Below are 17,283 nucleotides of genomic sequence, written 5' to 3' on the forward strand. Positions count from 1 at the left end.
GATGTTATCAGCTACATACATTTACTTTCATGTCATATGGAGATCTTGTAAATCATTCTTGACTCAGTCTTAGTTCATTCCAGTACCGTCTATGTATTGATAATACAACATGAAAATCCGACTTAAATGGGAACATTCAATTTAGTTTTTCGTTCAGATGGATATTCGATACGTTGGGTTAATCAACTTAATATCTTTATAAATACCGATACTTTTTTCCTTTCTTAAAAAACACGTGTATATTTCAGCAGGATATTTTCGGTAAAACAGGAATAGCTGTCAAATTCACATTGAGAAAAAGTGCCAATGTATTGTGAAGACAATATGACGTATGTGTATCTTATTTATTACTGCATGTGTATCTGATTTTCTTCCGACACATATATGATATTAAATCAGTTGACTTGTTTACTCGTTGTTGTCGTTGGTTTCCTTGGTTACGATTCAATGTTCCAGTTATTGACTGATACAGATTTTAGCCAGCTGACGACAGAACTTTGTTAGGAAGATGGAAAAGGCAAAACTATCATTTTAATCATATATTACACCAAATTAAAGCATATGTTCCAAGTATAGGAAAACAATTGCGGAACAAGCTGTCAGCTTCAATCAAGTCCTCTTGAAAGGAAGAAAGGAAGGTTGGGGGTGGGGCATGTAATGGGTCGGTGAGGGAAACCAGGAAAAACACAACGTGGTCGGGCAGGTGACCCCATACCACCTCGCCACCCGATCACCCAAAGACTATACCGAGATTGGACATATAATATACTTTTTCTACACTTGCTCAAAAGCCGACCACCTGTCGTAATTAATATGATCCTTACATATAAAGCAATATTATATATACAGAAACTACTATCCCTGAATTGGAAAATGTTCGATATAAAGAATAAAGATATCTTTTATAGATAAATACATACATTTATTGTTCATCACCTTTACTATCTAAGAGCTATATATCTTTTACAGATAGATACATACATTTATTGTTCATCATGTTTGTGGCGTACTGGTTTAATACCTCTGGTTAAATCACGTCAGGTATCAGTTTATATGATTATACACGGTTTTTCTATTTCATTGATGTAATGGTTTAGTACCTTTCGAAAGTTTTAATATGTAATCCCAATTTTTAATGGCTAACTTTTCCTACTTCTAGTAAATCTATACAGTGTATACATTGTGTGCGAACAATTAAGGATTCTCAAGCTGTGTAATACAGAAAAACATACGTGTTCAACATAGCTGAATCTGTTGTCAAGTTAGTATTTTATCTGTTCACAACACTTCACTTGGGTCATGATTGGTGAAATTTGTGTAAAATATCACCAAAAGCGGACCATCGAATTCATAAAAAAAGGTTGAAATGGAGTAAACGTAACCGTTGAATCTTCGTCGAAACCCAAATATCTTTATAACAGACTGAAATCTGCACAGAATTCATAATAAATCAGAAATGGTGAAGTAACCAAAAATCAATGTTCATAAAGTACAGCGGCGAAGGGGGACAACTCTAACAACCCACAACGAAATAAAAAAAAATATTAACCTAAACCTTCAATCAAGCTGGGTAAATGAGAAAACAAAAGGAAATAAGTAAAGAACCCTACACAAATCCTACAAAACTTCACAACAAAGAGAAAGTGGTTCATGTAACCTTAAATAACCTATGAAAGCGTCGAAAGAAACGGGAAATCGCAGTGAATTTTTAGGACCTCGGTTTGAACCAATGTCATAATAAGCAAGACAAGTAATGTAACTATTCAGTACACAAAATATCAACATAACTCGAAATCGAATCAATATTGTAATAATTTAAATTTACAAACTGGAGAAAATCAACGTCAGTAGGCAAAATAAAATGCATTAGCAAGCCTTCAAATAATGCTTCCTTCAACGAAAACAAATAATGTTACCTTCAACGAAAACAAATATTGATAACTTCAACGAAAACAAATAAAATTGCCATCAACGGATACATATCGTATATCTTATTTCGCACTTTCCTCAAACAAGAAATGACAAAGATATTGACTGTTTCATCATCACAATTTTTTTTTATAATTATTAGTTGTGGAAAATTCAGTTATAATTTCGAAGTTATGCAGTAAAAATATAATTGCACGTTTCGACATTTTTAAGTAGAATATGAAATGTTGTGAATCATTCAGTAATATTTAGGAATAGGGTGACTAACGAGGAAACAGAATATTTACATTATCTATGTAAATGACTTTTACCACTCCACGTAATCAATCAAACATGAACTGACGAACACTGTACCTACGTTGTGTCATGGTACTTAATTCTTTTTGCTTTCTCTAATCACGCTGGAAATATAACAGCATGCATCATTCTGTCGGAACAACTGTAATTACACGCCACATGACTTAATCAAACTATTTAGTGCATAAACAGGCAGCCGAAAGAGAGAGAAAAATCTAACTTGAGATTTCAATCCAACTAGTTACCCGACAGATTTCTAGACTTTTTACTTTATCTTATTGTAGGCATGACTCCTGCTGGTGCATTTTAAAATTGAAAAATGTTTCAAATTAAGATATTTGTAGAATCAATTAAATTTCAGAAAAAAAAAGTACAAATTCTAAACATACAGAAATAAAAAATTATATATTACCAAATAAATATTCTCGGTGAACGGTTATCGAAAGATTGCTGAAATGAAAGATTTATTTCATTCGATGTCGTTTAAGGAGGTAAATTCCGATCTCTAGCTACAATAACACCTTGATTAGTCGAACACTTGATTTACAGCTCACCTATACGATACATTACATTTGTACAATTAAATACGACATCGTTGAACGTGTAGTTCATGGCACGTGTACAGGATGGTATCACTGATGTAGCCCGGGTCTGTTTTAATTAAGCTCTACACGCCCTTGATTCAAGTGTATTATTGAAATGTTTGACATATCTTATAATAAGGAAAAGCCACGTTGTATTCTACTTCTATAAATGTTAACAGGATTTCTCGTACAGTCACTGCACTTTGACATTTTCAACTGCTACTCAAGTTCTTGTGATCTGTATTAGCATATATGTTTATAGATAGTATGATTGTAAAGTAAAATAAAGATAATTATGTAATACTTTTTTGTAAATATACATAAACAAAACCAACAAGAAAACACCAGTATGTTAACAGAATCTCAATTCAAACTCTGATTCAATAAAACTGAAGCAAAATCTGAACAAAAGAGAGATTTGTACAGACACTCCTTAAAAAGTATAAGCAGAATAAGACCAGGTTTTCCGGATGAGTGAGCACATTCTGCCTCATCGACGACACCTTTGTGCATTGTCCTTTTAAGGAATGGTATTTTCAAGATAGGGGAGGAAGACGACCACAAAAGATAGACGTTGTCTTTTAAGCTACAGAATCACTTGTTAATGAAAACAATCTTGATCATAAAAATAACATTCCTTAAAGAATACATGACAGTGAAAATACTATTTTCCAAATCATATTTCTCTCTTTCCTATGACATCTGAAACATTTACATATATTATTATATATATATCAATGCTATCCATTGTACAAGAATCTCAAGTCAACATCAGAATATAAATAATTATATATATAAAAAATCTGCAACCTGTGATATGTAAGATGAAGTAAAATGTCATCACTTGCATACAAACTAATCGAACTCCTTATCAATAACAATCAACATGATTGGGATGTGTGTATCGCTATGATGATATCCTGTTTAAATCAATGTGTATTGAAAAGTTTTAACAAACGAAACACATGTTTATTGTTATCGGGATCCGACGTCTGTTTTAAACGTGTCTTTCAGTTGAAAGGAAAAAAATCCGTAACAGCTGTAACTAAATGGGTATCCATATGGTCCCTTCTGGTGGTGACTAGTTTTACTATTAAAGATATTTCCTCCTGTCAAGTATTGATAGTGGGACAGTAGATAGATAATCGATTTGGAGTGAGAAAATAAATTCAAACCTTTCTGGTCTAGTTGTTGACTGGAAGATGTAACAGTGATGCTATTCATGCCCAATAGACTAGACTGTTTAACATGTTTTATGTAGAGGATGCTCTGACCAGCTGTGACGTGACCGTTATACGTGTACACACGCTGTCTTCTTGGTGAAAACCAACGTAGACAATTGTATATGTGGCATGTGTACCGTGTGGCTATTAGAAATATAATTACATGTGATAGTCATTATTAAATATCAAGTACTGCTGAATAAAATTAATACTGAATTTATGTGAAATATAACAATGAAAACATATTGATTTTATACGACACCAAAAATTATTTATTTCGTCAGTTGAAATTGTCTACGGAATTGAAATATATTTCCAAAAACCTGTGTCCACGGAAAAACTTAGATAAGTTCTAAATGGATGTGGGTAGTGTTTTGATGGAGATGTTGTAGGATGTTGCTGGGTCCGGATTGTACACATGGACACTGGTATATCGTATCACTACGGGAAATTGTCCGTTTTGATTTGTACACAAATACTATACTCCAAAACAAAAAAACAAGCCAATTGTGTAATAAACCAATAAACAATTGCCTCACCATTTTACCTAAGATTATTTTGAATCATGTCGAAAATCATTCCATCTGAAATACATGTCATGAACAAGATGTGTCTGATTATCGTTCTAGTCTCTAAGCCACGTGTCACTGATTGCGAGATATTTAGTTTACACGTTTGAGGTGACGTTACAATTAGTCGTTCTCATCTTTCTTATCTCAATGGGAACGGGTATCGACCCTCGCACAGATGGACGCTACCTCATTGGTCAGTCTTCTCGTGGATGTCGTGGCGAAATTAGAAATCTATTTAAAACGTACACCGATTAAAAATCGTCCCTTCTGAATCAAGCACTCAGGTAAGAATATCTCCTTAATTCTATATATATACATATACATAGCTTTTCAACGACATAAAATCATAGTTTTCGTTAATATTGTAACTACTGTTTATAAATTAATTATATGTACAGCTTTTTATGTTTTTTTTTCATTTTCTTTGTCATTTTTTTCAAAGATTCATGTGTAGATTTAAAATATTATTGATGAAGTATGCCAGTTACACATATATTAACTATTTTTGTAAATACTCTGATTAAATGGAAGTTAAGAATTCGTGGTGTGTTCACAATCTAATTTCATAATGTAAAAAAATGTACAAGTCGTGATTAATTAAGTTTTAAATGATTATTAAACATCAAAATGAAAATTGTATAAAGATACGTTCTTGTCAGAATGGATATCTCAATACTTTTAATTAATTAATTAATTTAATTTAATTATTTTCATTATTCTCTTCAGTCTCATGATACACCTGTGTAAAATTCTACTATCATTCTAACAAAACGTGTGTTAAGGGGTATGCCCATGGTAGCCTCGCGTTGACATGATGTCACGCATTAAGAAAGCATTGATAAATCGCACAGGAATATCAACCTGATGTTTAAACGTTTTTTCTTCTTTTTGATATCTTGTAACACAATTTTTTTCTGACATAATATTTTGTTTCCGAATAGAGTTAACTAAGAATTATCAATTTTAGTGGATAGAAGCTGGTGATCATATTCCATAGATACAGGAACTCCCCTCGTTTTCAAGCAGCCGGTCGCTCGTCCGTCAATAAACCACATCTGCTGCAAAACCAACAATTGCAAAATAGATTTACTAGATAAAATTAATGATTTCTTTACTCCGCAGACGTGTCACCCGCAATATTGATCAAAGATGGCGTCGTCAGTTTTCCTGCTTTTTGTCCTCGCTGTCGTAGTATCTATATCTGAAGCAACGTCCTCGAAAAAACCCGTAAGTGTTGTTTGGAAAGACGTCACATACCTTTTTAGAAACTAGATTATACAAATATATATATGTATACAGTTACTTAAGTATATTATTTCAGAAGATGTACTACAAAGGAAAACTTTTTTGTATTATAACATTAATGGTATATTACAACACAAATATATTACTACGTGTTGATATTGTAATGATCTTCAAGTTAGATAAACACGTTAGTGTTATGGTGATATGTCTGCTATCTACTTAAATGGTGTTCAGATAAAATGGAGACACTTTTTTCAAAACGGTTATTTCAACTTATCGTTTACATAGTCTCCTTTTTAACATGGTATATTAGACACAGTTGCAAAAAATAACAACAAATCTTGGCCTAACTATTCTGAAAGACTATCAGTTTTAACCGTATAATATGAATTACTATCCAAAGTGTTTTTATTTTCTTAATATCCGGGAACACTTGTGGTCAAGATTTATCATAATTCGTGTGTTTGGCGCCTGATTCAACATGTTCAGTAAAGGTTTGTTATAATTACTGCCAGGTCCCACGTGTTTGGTAAAGGTTTGTTATAATTACTGCTAGGTCCCACGTGTTTGGTAAAGGTTTGTTATAATTACTGTCAGATTTCACATGCTCAGTAAAGCTTTGTTATAATTACTGCCAGGTTACACATGCTTGGTAAAGCTTTGTTATTATTACTGCCATGTTCCAAGTGTACTCGCTGCCAGATTCCATGTTTTGTAAATCTTTGTTGTACTCGCTGCCTGGTCCCATATTTTTTGTAAATCTTTGTTGCACTCGCTGCCAGATTCCATGTTTTGTAAACCTTTGTTGTACTCGCTGCCAGATTCCATGTTTTGTAAATCTTTGTTGTACTCGCTGCCAGATTCCATGTTTTGTAAACCTTTGTTGTACTCGCTGCCAGATTCCATGTTTTGTAAAACTTTGTTGTACTCGCTGCCAGATTCCATGTTTTGTAAACCTTTGTTGTACTCGCTGCCAGATTCCATGTTTTGTAAATCTTTGTTGTACTCGCTGCCAGGTCCCATATGTTTTGTAAATCTTTGTTGTACTCGCTGCCTGGTCCCACATGTTCTGTAAATCTTTGTTGTACTCGCTGCCTGGTCCCATATTTTTTGTAAATCTTTGTTGTACTCGCTGCCAGGTCCCATATGTTTTGTAAACCTTTGTTGTAGTCGCTGCCTGGTCCCACATGTTTTGTAAACCTTTGTTGTACTCGCTGCCTGGTCCCATATGTTTTGTAAATCTTTGATGTACTCGCTGCCAGGTTCCACATGTTTTGTAAATCTTTGTTGTACTCGCTGCCTGGTCCCATATGTTTTGTAAATCTTTGTTGTACTCGCTGCCAGGTCCCATATGTTTTGTAAATCTTTGTTGTAGTCGCTGCCTGGTCTCACCTGTTTTGTAAATCTTTGATGTACTCGCTGCCAGGTTCCACATGTTTTGTAAATCTTTGTTGTACTCGCTGCCTGGTCCCATATGTTTTGTAAATCTTTGTTGTACTCGCTGCCAGGTCCCATATGTTTTGTAAACCTTTGTTGTAGTCGCTGCCTGGTCTCACCTGTTCTGTAAATCTTTGTTGTACTCGCTGCCAGGTCCCATATGTTTTGTAAATCTTTGTTGTACTCGCAGCCAGGTCTCACATGTTTTGTAAATCTTTGTTGTACTCGCTGCCAGGTCCCATATGTTGTCACAGAAGAGGTGTATTTTGACGTGTACATAAAAGACTTTGAGGACGGGGAAGACTACCATGGACGATTTGTCGTCGGCGTATTCGGTGATGTTGCACCGATAACATCGCTCAACTTCATCAGCCTTGCTAAAGGATACAAACCTCCCAATAAAGTATGTATTTCAGTTGTCCTATAGCACAGGAGGTCGTGAGTCACCTCATTAATGTCAGACGTTAATTTGAACCTTTAGATACAGCATACATTATTAATTTTACGGAGTAAAGTCAGTTTTACAATATTCCGTAAGTCTACTTGAGAAATATAAGCATTTCCTTTTCAAAATGCTTCATATGTCTTAAGATATAAAATTCAGTATGAAAAACAAGAAAATAAATAGATAAGACGTCGGAAAAACTTAAAACTGTAAAACGTTCTTAAAGCTTAAACGTCCTTACAGCAAAAAGGTCCTAACTACAAAAACGTCCTTACAGCAAAAAGGTCCTAACTACAAAAACGTCCTTACAGCAAAAAGGTCCTAACTACAAAAACGTCCTTACAGCAAAAAGGTCCTAACTACAAAAACGTCCTTACAGCAAAAAGGTCCTAACTACAAAAACGTCCTTACAGCAAAAAAGTCCTAACTACAAAAACGTCCTTACAGCAAAAAAGTCCTAACTACAAAAACGTCCTTACAGCAAAAAAGTCCTAACTACAAAAACGTCCTTACAGCAAAAAGGTCCTAACTACAAAAACGTCCTTACAGCAAAAAGGTCCTAACTACAAAAACGTCCTTACAGCAAAAAAGTCCTAACTACAAAAACGTCCTTACAGCAAAAAAGTCCTAACTACAAAAACGTCCTTACAGCAAAAAGGTCCTAACTACAAAAACGTCCTTACAGCAAAAAAGTCCTAACTACAAAAACGTCCTTACAGCAAAAAGGTCCTGACTACAAAAACGTCCTTACAGTTAAAAAGTCCTTACTACAAAACGTCCTTACTACAATATCGTCCTTACAGCTAAAACGTCCTTACAGTTAAAACGTCCTAACTACAAAACGTCCTTACTACAAAAACCTTCCTTACTACAAAACGTCCTTACTACAATATTGTCCTTACAGCTAAAACGTCCTTACAGCAAAAAAGTCCTAACTACAAAAACGTCCTTACAGCAAAAAGGTCCTAACTACAAAAACGTCCCTACAGTTAAAAAGTCCTTACTACAAAACGTCCTTACTACAATATCGTCCTTACAGCTAAAACGTCCTTACAGTTAAAACGTCCTAACTACAAAACGTCCTTACTACAAAACGTCCTTACTACAATATTGTCCTTACAGCTAAAACGTCCTTACAGTTAAAACGTCCTAACTACAAAAACGTCCTTACAGCAAAAAGGTCCTAACTACAAAAACGTCCTTACAGCAAAAAGGTCCTAACTACAAAAACGTCCTTACAGCAAAAAAGTCCTAACTACAAAAACGTCCTTACAGCAAAAAGGTCCTGACTACAAAAACGTCCTTACAGTTAAAAAGTCCTTACTACAAAACGTCCTTACTACAATATCGTCCTTACAGCTAAAACGTCCTTACAGTTAAAACGTCCTAACTACAAAACGTCCTTACTACAAAACGTCCTTACTACAATATTGTCCTTACAGCTAAAACGTCCTTACAGTTAAAACGTCCTAACTACAAAACGTCCTTACTACAATATCGTCCTTACAGCTAAAACGTCCTTACAGTTAAAACGTCCTAACTACAAAACGTCCTTACAGCTAAAACATCTTTACTATAAGAACATCCTTACAGCTAAAACGTCCTTACAGCTAAAACATCCTTACTACAAAAAATGCCCTTACTACAAAAACGTCCTTACAGCTAAAACATCCTTACTACAAAAACGTCCTTACAGCTAAAACATCCTTACTACAAAAAATGTCCTAACTACAAAAACGTCCTTACAGCTAAAACATCCTTACTACAAGAATGGCCTTAAAGTTAAAACGTCCTTCATGCAAAAACTTCCTTACAGCTAAAACGTCCTTTATGCGAAAAACGTCCTTACTGCTCTAACGTCCTAACTACAAAAACGTCTTACAGTTGAAGCGTCCTTACAACTATAACATCCTTTCTACAAGAACGACCTTACAGCTAAATTGTCCGTACAGTTAAAACGTCCTTCATGCAAAAACGTCCTTACAACTAAAACATCCTTTCTACAAAAAACGACCTTACAGCTAAAACGTCCTTACAGTTAAAACGTCCTTACTACAAAACGTCCTTACTGCAAAACACGACCTTACTACATGAACGTCCCTTCAGCTGAAAAATCCTTTCTACAAGAACGACCTTACAGTTAAAACGCCCTTCTTGCCAAAGCTTCCTTACGGTTAAAACGTCCTTACAACTAAAACATCCTTTCTACAAAAAACGTCTAAAAGTTAAAACGTCCTAACTACAGAAACATCCTTATAGTTGAAACGTCCTCATCACAAAACGTCTTCATCACAAAAACATCCTTACTACAAAAACGTCCTCATCATAAAAACGTCCTCATCACAAAAACGTCCTTACTACAAAAACGTCCTTACTACAAAAACGTCCTCATCATAAAAACGTCCTCATCACAAAAACGTCCTTACTACAAAAACGTCCTTATTACAAAAACGTCCTCATCACAAAAACGGCCTTACTACAAAAACGTCCTTATCACAAAAACGTCCTTACTGCATAATATGTTAGAGTGGTACTGTGTTGATGTTATCACGTAAAGATGTTTTTGTTTAAAGTATCTTTAGTAATGTTATGAAGGTTTACAGTATTGTGCCTGTCTTCATTTCTACACTAACTTCGGTATCAAACATGTTCAAAAATTTGCAATTCAGGGGAATGTTGATATATCTATATGAAACAGTTATTAATATTGAACAACAAAATAAAAAATTACAAAAAAAAACAAAAAAATTATTGAACAACAAGTCTGAACATGCTTGAGTAATGCAATTTGAAATAAAACCAGTGTGATGTAAAATAATATTATACCAAACTTTTATTGGAAATTCTCATTTGTCACGTTATTTCCTTATGAGGGCAAATCATGAGGGTATTATTATACATAAAGTGAGTTATGATCAGGTAAAATACCATGAACATCTTTCTATTACAAAGTTAAAACATGGAAGTGATTTACAAAAAAAAAACAACTGTATCTTCTAATTTCCTGTTACAAGATCTAGTAAAGAAGTAAACAAGTAAACATTGATATCTGATCCGCAATCTTGACCTATGGAAATGACATGTGACTCATTTTACAATCCTATCAAAACAAATCATTATCAGCTAAGGTATAGTAATGTTGACTACGACCTTGACCTACTTATGATCAATTTTGCAATCTTGATAAGGTTATGACTGAATATACCTCAGTAGAACATTTAACATTTCACCTTGACCTTTGACCTTACATCACTGATTCTAATCAGGAGGCATGCCATTAGACTTCTAAATCTTAAATAAGTGTAATTAAGTTTTCACTAACTTCTTGAAAAGGTTTCGTAGTTGTGTAAGAAATAGAATATTATAATAGTTTTCATTCCATTCGAGAAGACTAGTCACATTTTCATTTTACCTAACTAGTTGTTAGTTAAATTAATAAAAATCTTCAATTTATCAATTTCATATAAAATGGCAACTTATGGAAGATCCTCCACCAACTTCTCAAGTTGACTTCTCTCTCTTCTTTAACGTTTATTTCTTAGACAAGATTAAGACTGTTGCACGCCATTCTTGTTTTTTAAGCGTAAAACCCTCCACTACAAGAATACAGTCATCCACAGAATTGTTCCAGACTTCGTCATACAGATGGGTGACGTCATCAATGGGGATGGCAGTGGCGGTAAGATAAACCTTATACAGATGTTTATTGACAGTAACATCTTCACAGCATCACTTATCGTATAACGGATGGGGAGGAGTGTTTTAAAAGGATAGGAATTGAAGAAATGTCAAGTCCATTACAGTATATTCTGTGTGAGCGTGTCTTGAAATACAGAAAACAACGGGCTCATTAATTTCCAAACGGATGAAAATGTGTTGAAAATACTAACATCATCGAAAACTGTATCTTGAACGGAATAAAAATGTTGTTCGTGAGGCAGAAATATTTAAACTAACAGGTGATTTTTTTTTTATTTCTTTTTCGGAAAGATGTTCCTTTTTTCCTTATTGACTGTATACAAAGTATAGGCCTACATTAACTAGATGGTTGATCATTTTAAAAAGGGATATTCTTCTACTATTTTCATTTGTTTTTGCAGGCGAGAGTATTTATGGTTCTACATTTGCGGACGAAAACTTTGATCTTAGTCATCAAGCGACTGGTTTTGTTTCAATGGCCAACACTGGACTAGATTCAAACGGCTCTCAGTTCTTCATTATCCTCAATAAGGCCAGGTGGCTGGACGGCAAACATGTTGTCTTCGGCAAGGTCATCGAGGGCATGGTAAGTTCAACCATTACAGAAACGTCTCTGATCTTGTTAGAATATCACGTTTGCGAGAGATAGTTTTGCCTTAATTTTGTGATTCATCTATCAATTAACACTGATTGTGAACACGGATAATGAGATAAGACAAGGTAGTCGCCACATCTGTATAAGTAAAGGTGGAAACGTAACAAACAAACAAAAAAAACAAACAAACAAACCCCCGCAAAAAAAACCAAAAGTGGTTGATCATATCTTAATTCAGCATTATCCATACTCAATCTGTTGTCAATGTGAATTTGAATAACATAGTAAGACACTATGCACTGTGAAAATTGGTCGTCGGCCAATTCTCGCTATACCTATTCTCGATAAATCACTATTCTCACTAAATACCAGTGTTTGATAAATACCTATTCTCGCTAAATCATTATTCTAGCTAAATACCAGTGTTTGATAAATACCTATTCTCGATAAATCACTATTCTAGCTAAATACCAGTGTTTGATAAATACCTATTCTCGATAAATCACTATTCTAGCTAAATACCAGTGTTTGTTAAATACCTATTCTCGCTAAATCATAATTCTCACTAAATACCAGTGTTTGTTAAATACCTATTCTCGCTAAATCACTATTCTAGCTAAATCATTATTCTAGCTAAATACCAGTGTTTGTTAAATACCTGCTCTCGCTAAATCATTATTCTCACTAAATACTAGTGTTTGATAAATACCTATTCTCGCTAAATCATTATTCTAGCTAAATACCAGTGTTTGTTAAATACCTGTTCTCGCTAAATCATTATTCTCACTAAATACCAGTGTTTGTTAAATACCTATTCTCGCTAAATCACTCTTCTAGCTAAATACCAGTGTTTGTTAAATACCTATTCTCGCTAAATCACTATTCTAGCTAAATCATTATTCTCACTAAATATCAGTGTTTGTTAAATACCTGTTCTCGCTAAATCATTATTCTCACTAAATACCAGTGTTTGATAAATACCTATTCTCGCTAAATCACTATTCTAGCTAAATACCAGTATTTGTTTAATACCTATTCTCGCTAAATCATTATTCTCACTAAGTACCAGTAGTAATTGTAAATGACAGCTCAGATATCTACATATCATCTGATTATTGTCTGTAGTATTTGTGAATGACAGTTCCAATATTAACATATCATCTGATTATTGTCTGTAGTATTTGTGAATGACAGTTCCAATATTAACATATCATCTGATTATTGTCTGTAGTATTTGTGAATGACAGTTCCAATATTAACACACATCTGGTTTCCCCATTTATTTATTATTACAAACATCTGGTTCCCCATTGATTAATTTGCATAAGTGAAATATCACAAACATCCTGTTTTTTTTTTCATTTATTAATTTATGATTACAACCATCTGGTTTACCCATTGGTTGTGCTATATTTGATTGTCTCGTTTTCTAATTGACGTCTTCTCTGTTACGCGATTAGGTCTTATTCCTTCTCAATATACACTTATTGTACTGCTAGGGAGAGGCATACATGTTTTACAAAACTTTCTTGTTAAGTTACTATTTTGTTCCATTGATTATAATCAGCGCTTTGATAGTATAGTTGATTTCTAGTTTGTTCTTTAACACTCACATAGATTATGGGTTTTTTTTTGTTTTGTTTTGTTTTTTTTTTTTTTTTTTTTGACATCTATTTTCCCCGGCGTACTTATAGTTTCATCACGATCGACGTATCATGTCTATGAGCCCTAAGCAATTATCTTTCACCTTGATTGAGAGTTGCTTTTGTTTATATGTACATATTGTTTTTGTGTTTGATTCTCGGTTACAAACGAAAGTTATGATGCTGGTTTGCTGTACTTACCCATTGAAATTTTGCTGGACCTTACATACTTATGTTATTTATGCTGATCGCCGTTTTGGACCTCAAGTACCTAACCTCGTTTTCGATAATGGTTAATGACGTAATGAGCTACAGATCGGCGATTGGCACTTTTTATTCCAAGTTCTATGGTTGCTACTTAATAAAAAATGTATGTACTCTGGTGTACCTAAACATTAGATCAGTTTTGGGGTTTCTGTCCGTCTTCTCGTCAAAGTTTTTATCTGTGATACATTCTCTAGTCCTGATCCTGAACTCTAGTATTTTGAATTTAGAATTCACTTTGGTTTTGTTAATTTTATTGTCGTCTCATATGGATGTTGAGTCAAATCCAGGTCCAAATGAATTTTTTTTTCATTTGAACATCAGAATTGTCCGAATTAAAATTAAGGATTTAATGGACCTGACCGAGGAGTATGATACAGAAACACATTTAGACGAGCATGTTTCTTCCGACAGCTTGCTTCTTGAAGGTTTCTACCAACCACTTCGTTTAGATCGTAATTTTGCGGGAGGGGTTATACTTGTCTATGTGAATGACAAACTCAAATTTAAGCGTCTACGTGAACTAGAAATTCCAGGATGTGAGATTCTCTGGACCCAGATAGAATTTCAGCACTCTTCTATTATTATATGTACTATTTATCGACCAGAAAACTCTAACAATCCGTTTTGGGAAAGTTTTAGTGAATCGGTAGACAGAGCTTTTGATATTATTCAAACTTGGTCATTAATTGCGATTTAAATGTAGATATGTTAACAGTTCAACCTAGACATAATTCGTCAGAATTACTTTTGACTTATGGTCTTAGTAATGTAATTAAAGAACCAACTAGTGTTGGCAATACGAGGGCCAATTTACTTGATCCTATTCTATTAAGTGCCTCACTCACTTGTATCGAAGCACATGTTTTGACCGTTGACAGATCTTTAAGTGATCACGACGGTAGTTTGGCATCTGTTGAAATACCATTTAATATAAAACCTGCGATAAACGGATGATTTGGTTATATAAACAAGCGGATTTTGTTCCTTTTAATAATTTGATTTCAGAATGTTACTGGGAAAGTTTCTTTTCGAGTATTGGTTCTATTGATGTTGCTTGTAATAGTTTTACTCAAACTTGTCTTAATTTTGCTAATTCATGTATCTCTAGCAAAGAAGTAATTCATGACTTCCGAGTTAAGGAAAAATTATAGAATTAGGGACAGATTACATAAAAAGGCACGGCTTTCCAGTAAATCTGTCGATATTATGAAATTTAAAGCGCAACCTAACAGTGTCAATAATATGAAGCATGCTCGTTTAAACTTCTATAAAAACGTTGATGGGTTAATAGATCGATATTTAACTAGTGATCCGAAATCTTATTGGAAATTAATCAAACGTCTTATGAAAATTGCAACCAACTGTTGACCAAACTAACCCCTATAGTTTGAGAAATAGAGATAATTTTGCATTACCTAATTATAGATTAACTAGTACAAACTTTTCATTTCTCCCCTCTACACTTTGTTCTTGTAATGTATTAGATTTATCAGTTAGATTTCAGCCGTTACTTAGTTTATTTTTAAAATATTTGCTCTCTGGTCAAAGACAGTTGACTTCACCACCATATTTTAACTATGGTAAAAGGAAAGTTAATATTATTCATACAAAATTAAGACATCAGTGCAGTACATTAAACTATGATCGTTTTCGTGTTAACCTTGTGGCTAGCCCAATGTGTTCCTGTAGCTTTGCCTGTGAAGATGTACATCATTTCTTTTTTGTTTGTCACAATTATCAGAGACTAGCAATGCTAGATAATTTAAACGTATTAAATATTAATCATGACACTGACACAGAACTACTGCTTTCTGGGGATAGACAATTACCGTTAAAACTTAATGCAAATATCTTTAAGCAATAGATTTACATTTTAAGATAAGAAACCAGCTTCATATAAAATTATAATGATATATTAATTGTTACATGTATATCATACCTCATTATTTTGTTCTTGTATGCCATTGCCTTTATTTATATGTATATTGATTGGAGAGGGCGTCGATAATGTTGATATAACTTTTGTGCCCAATCCATTTGTCGGTTTTTGTTTTTTTTTGGCAATAAAATATGTTTAAACTAATTCCTATTTCATATGTTTCCAAATAGTAATGCATTATCATAATAAACTTATGTCTGATTTCTTAATTATATTTTTCAGGATGTTGTAAGAACTATTTCAAATGTTGAGTTAAGAAAGGGAACCGCCACGTCAAAGAAAGAAGTCTTGATCAAAGATAGTGGAGTAAACGAAATTGATGAAAAATACGAGTTGACACCAGAACAAATAAAGTCTAACGAAGACATTAGAAGCTGAATTACTGCACATCTTGTCACATATTTACTGTTAATTTCTTATTAGCCAGTACGTATTTTATTCTTAAATGTAGATTCAGCGAACAATGCGAGAACGAAATAATGTATGAAGTCGCTTGCAGACATGTCAAGGTGGAGTTGTATGAGCGTCAGTTTTTTCATGCGTGTTGTGCCATCTTTGCTAATGTCTTTTCTAGTTTAAAATTTCCGCTAACTGAACATTCGATCATGCGTGATATCTTGAAAACATGTTCAAAGTAGTTTATTCCTCATCTCAATCATTGTATTTTACTTTGAAAACATGTTCTAATATTTGTATTAAAATTATCTTTAAAACTGAATACAGATTTTTTTCACTTATTTCAAAATTGAATATCACTTATAACGACAGAATACCGTCTTCGCTAAGACAGGACTGTTATGACATTAAACCTTTTCTCACCAAAAACAAAGTCTCTTGTATCAGAAATCATGACGGATAAAGTCCTATTTGCAGATCTATCAATATACAGCATGTACATCAAACGTTGTGTGCATACCAAAAGTACGAAATAAGGCAACAAAAACTTAAGGCCTTTCAATTTATTTCGCCATTTGTATTTTTTTTTAATATAATTTTTCTTCACAATTCCATATCTATATATATATTGACAGATTCTATAAATTTCACATAACGACACTAAAATCAGTCATAGTGACATTATGAAGACAACTTGTCATGCTCAGCCCGTCATAATAATTGTAACAACGTCCAAACCGTCCGACCAATTAATTTTAAATATCCTAACAAAATCATACTATCAACTATCAAAAAAATTGAAACATTTATGTATAACCGGTATTAAAGCTATCTGTCTCGTAAACTATGTATCTTGTGGGCGCTAAATTAATCTGCCCTAGATACATCATTTTCCCCCACTTTTGCTTACATGTTAATTCTAACAAACTTCATTGTCTCATGAACAAGAGAGTGCAACAAAAATCTCAGTCCTGTAAAGCGCTCTGTCCCCATATCAGAAAGTTTAGCCCAA

General features: G+C 33.7%; 1 protein-coding gene across 1 annotated transcript; it reads left to right on the plus strand.

Moving 5' to 3' along the window:
* Positions 1–5,742: 5,742 nt before the first annotated feature.
* On the plus strand, positions 5,743–16,455 carry LOC132544141 (uncharacterized). Its single transcript, XM_060207712.1, has 5 exons — positions 5,743–5,832; positions 7,523–7,690; positions 11,315–11,411; positions 11,833–12,017; positions 16,098–16,455. Exons 1-5 carry the CDS (start codon positions 5,755–5,757, stop codon positions 16,251–16,253), a joined length of 684 nt encoding a protein of 227 aa, XP_060063695.1. The 5' UTR covers positions 5,743–5,754; the 3' UTR covers positions 16,254–16,455.
* Positions 16,456–17,283: the final 828 nt, after the last annotated feature.

The sequence above is a fragment of the Ylistrum balloti genome, unplaced genomic scaffold, assembly GCF_031769215.1.
Source record: "Ylistrum balloti isolate Yb309-2 unplaced genomic scaffold, AGI_CSIRO_Ybal_v1 Utg369782, whole genome shotgun sequence".
NCBI classification, from domain to species: domain Eukaryota; kingdom Metazoa; phylum Mollusca; class Bivalvia; order Pectinida; family Pectinidae; genus Ylistrum; species Ylistrum balloti.

Coding starts and splice junctions, on each gene's coding strand:
- LOC132544141 (XM_060207712.1), top strand. CDS start 5,755: ATGGCGTCGTCAGTTTTCCTGCTTTTTGTCCTCGCTGTCGTAGTATCT. Junction 5,833..7,522: donor CAACGTCCTCGAAAAAACCC/GTAAGTGTTGTT, acceptor ACTCGCTGCCAG/GTCCCATATGTTGTCACAGA. Junction 7,691..11,314: donor GATACAAACCTCCCAATAAA/GTATGTATTTCA, acceptor TTGTTTTTTAAG/CGTAAAACCCTCCACTACAA.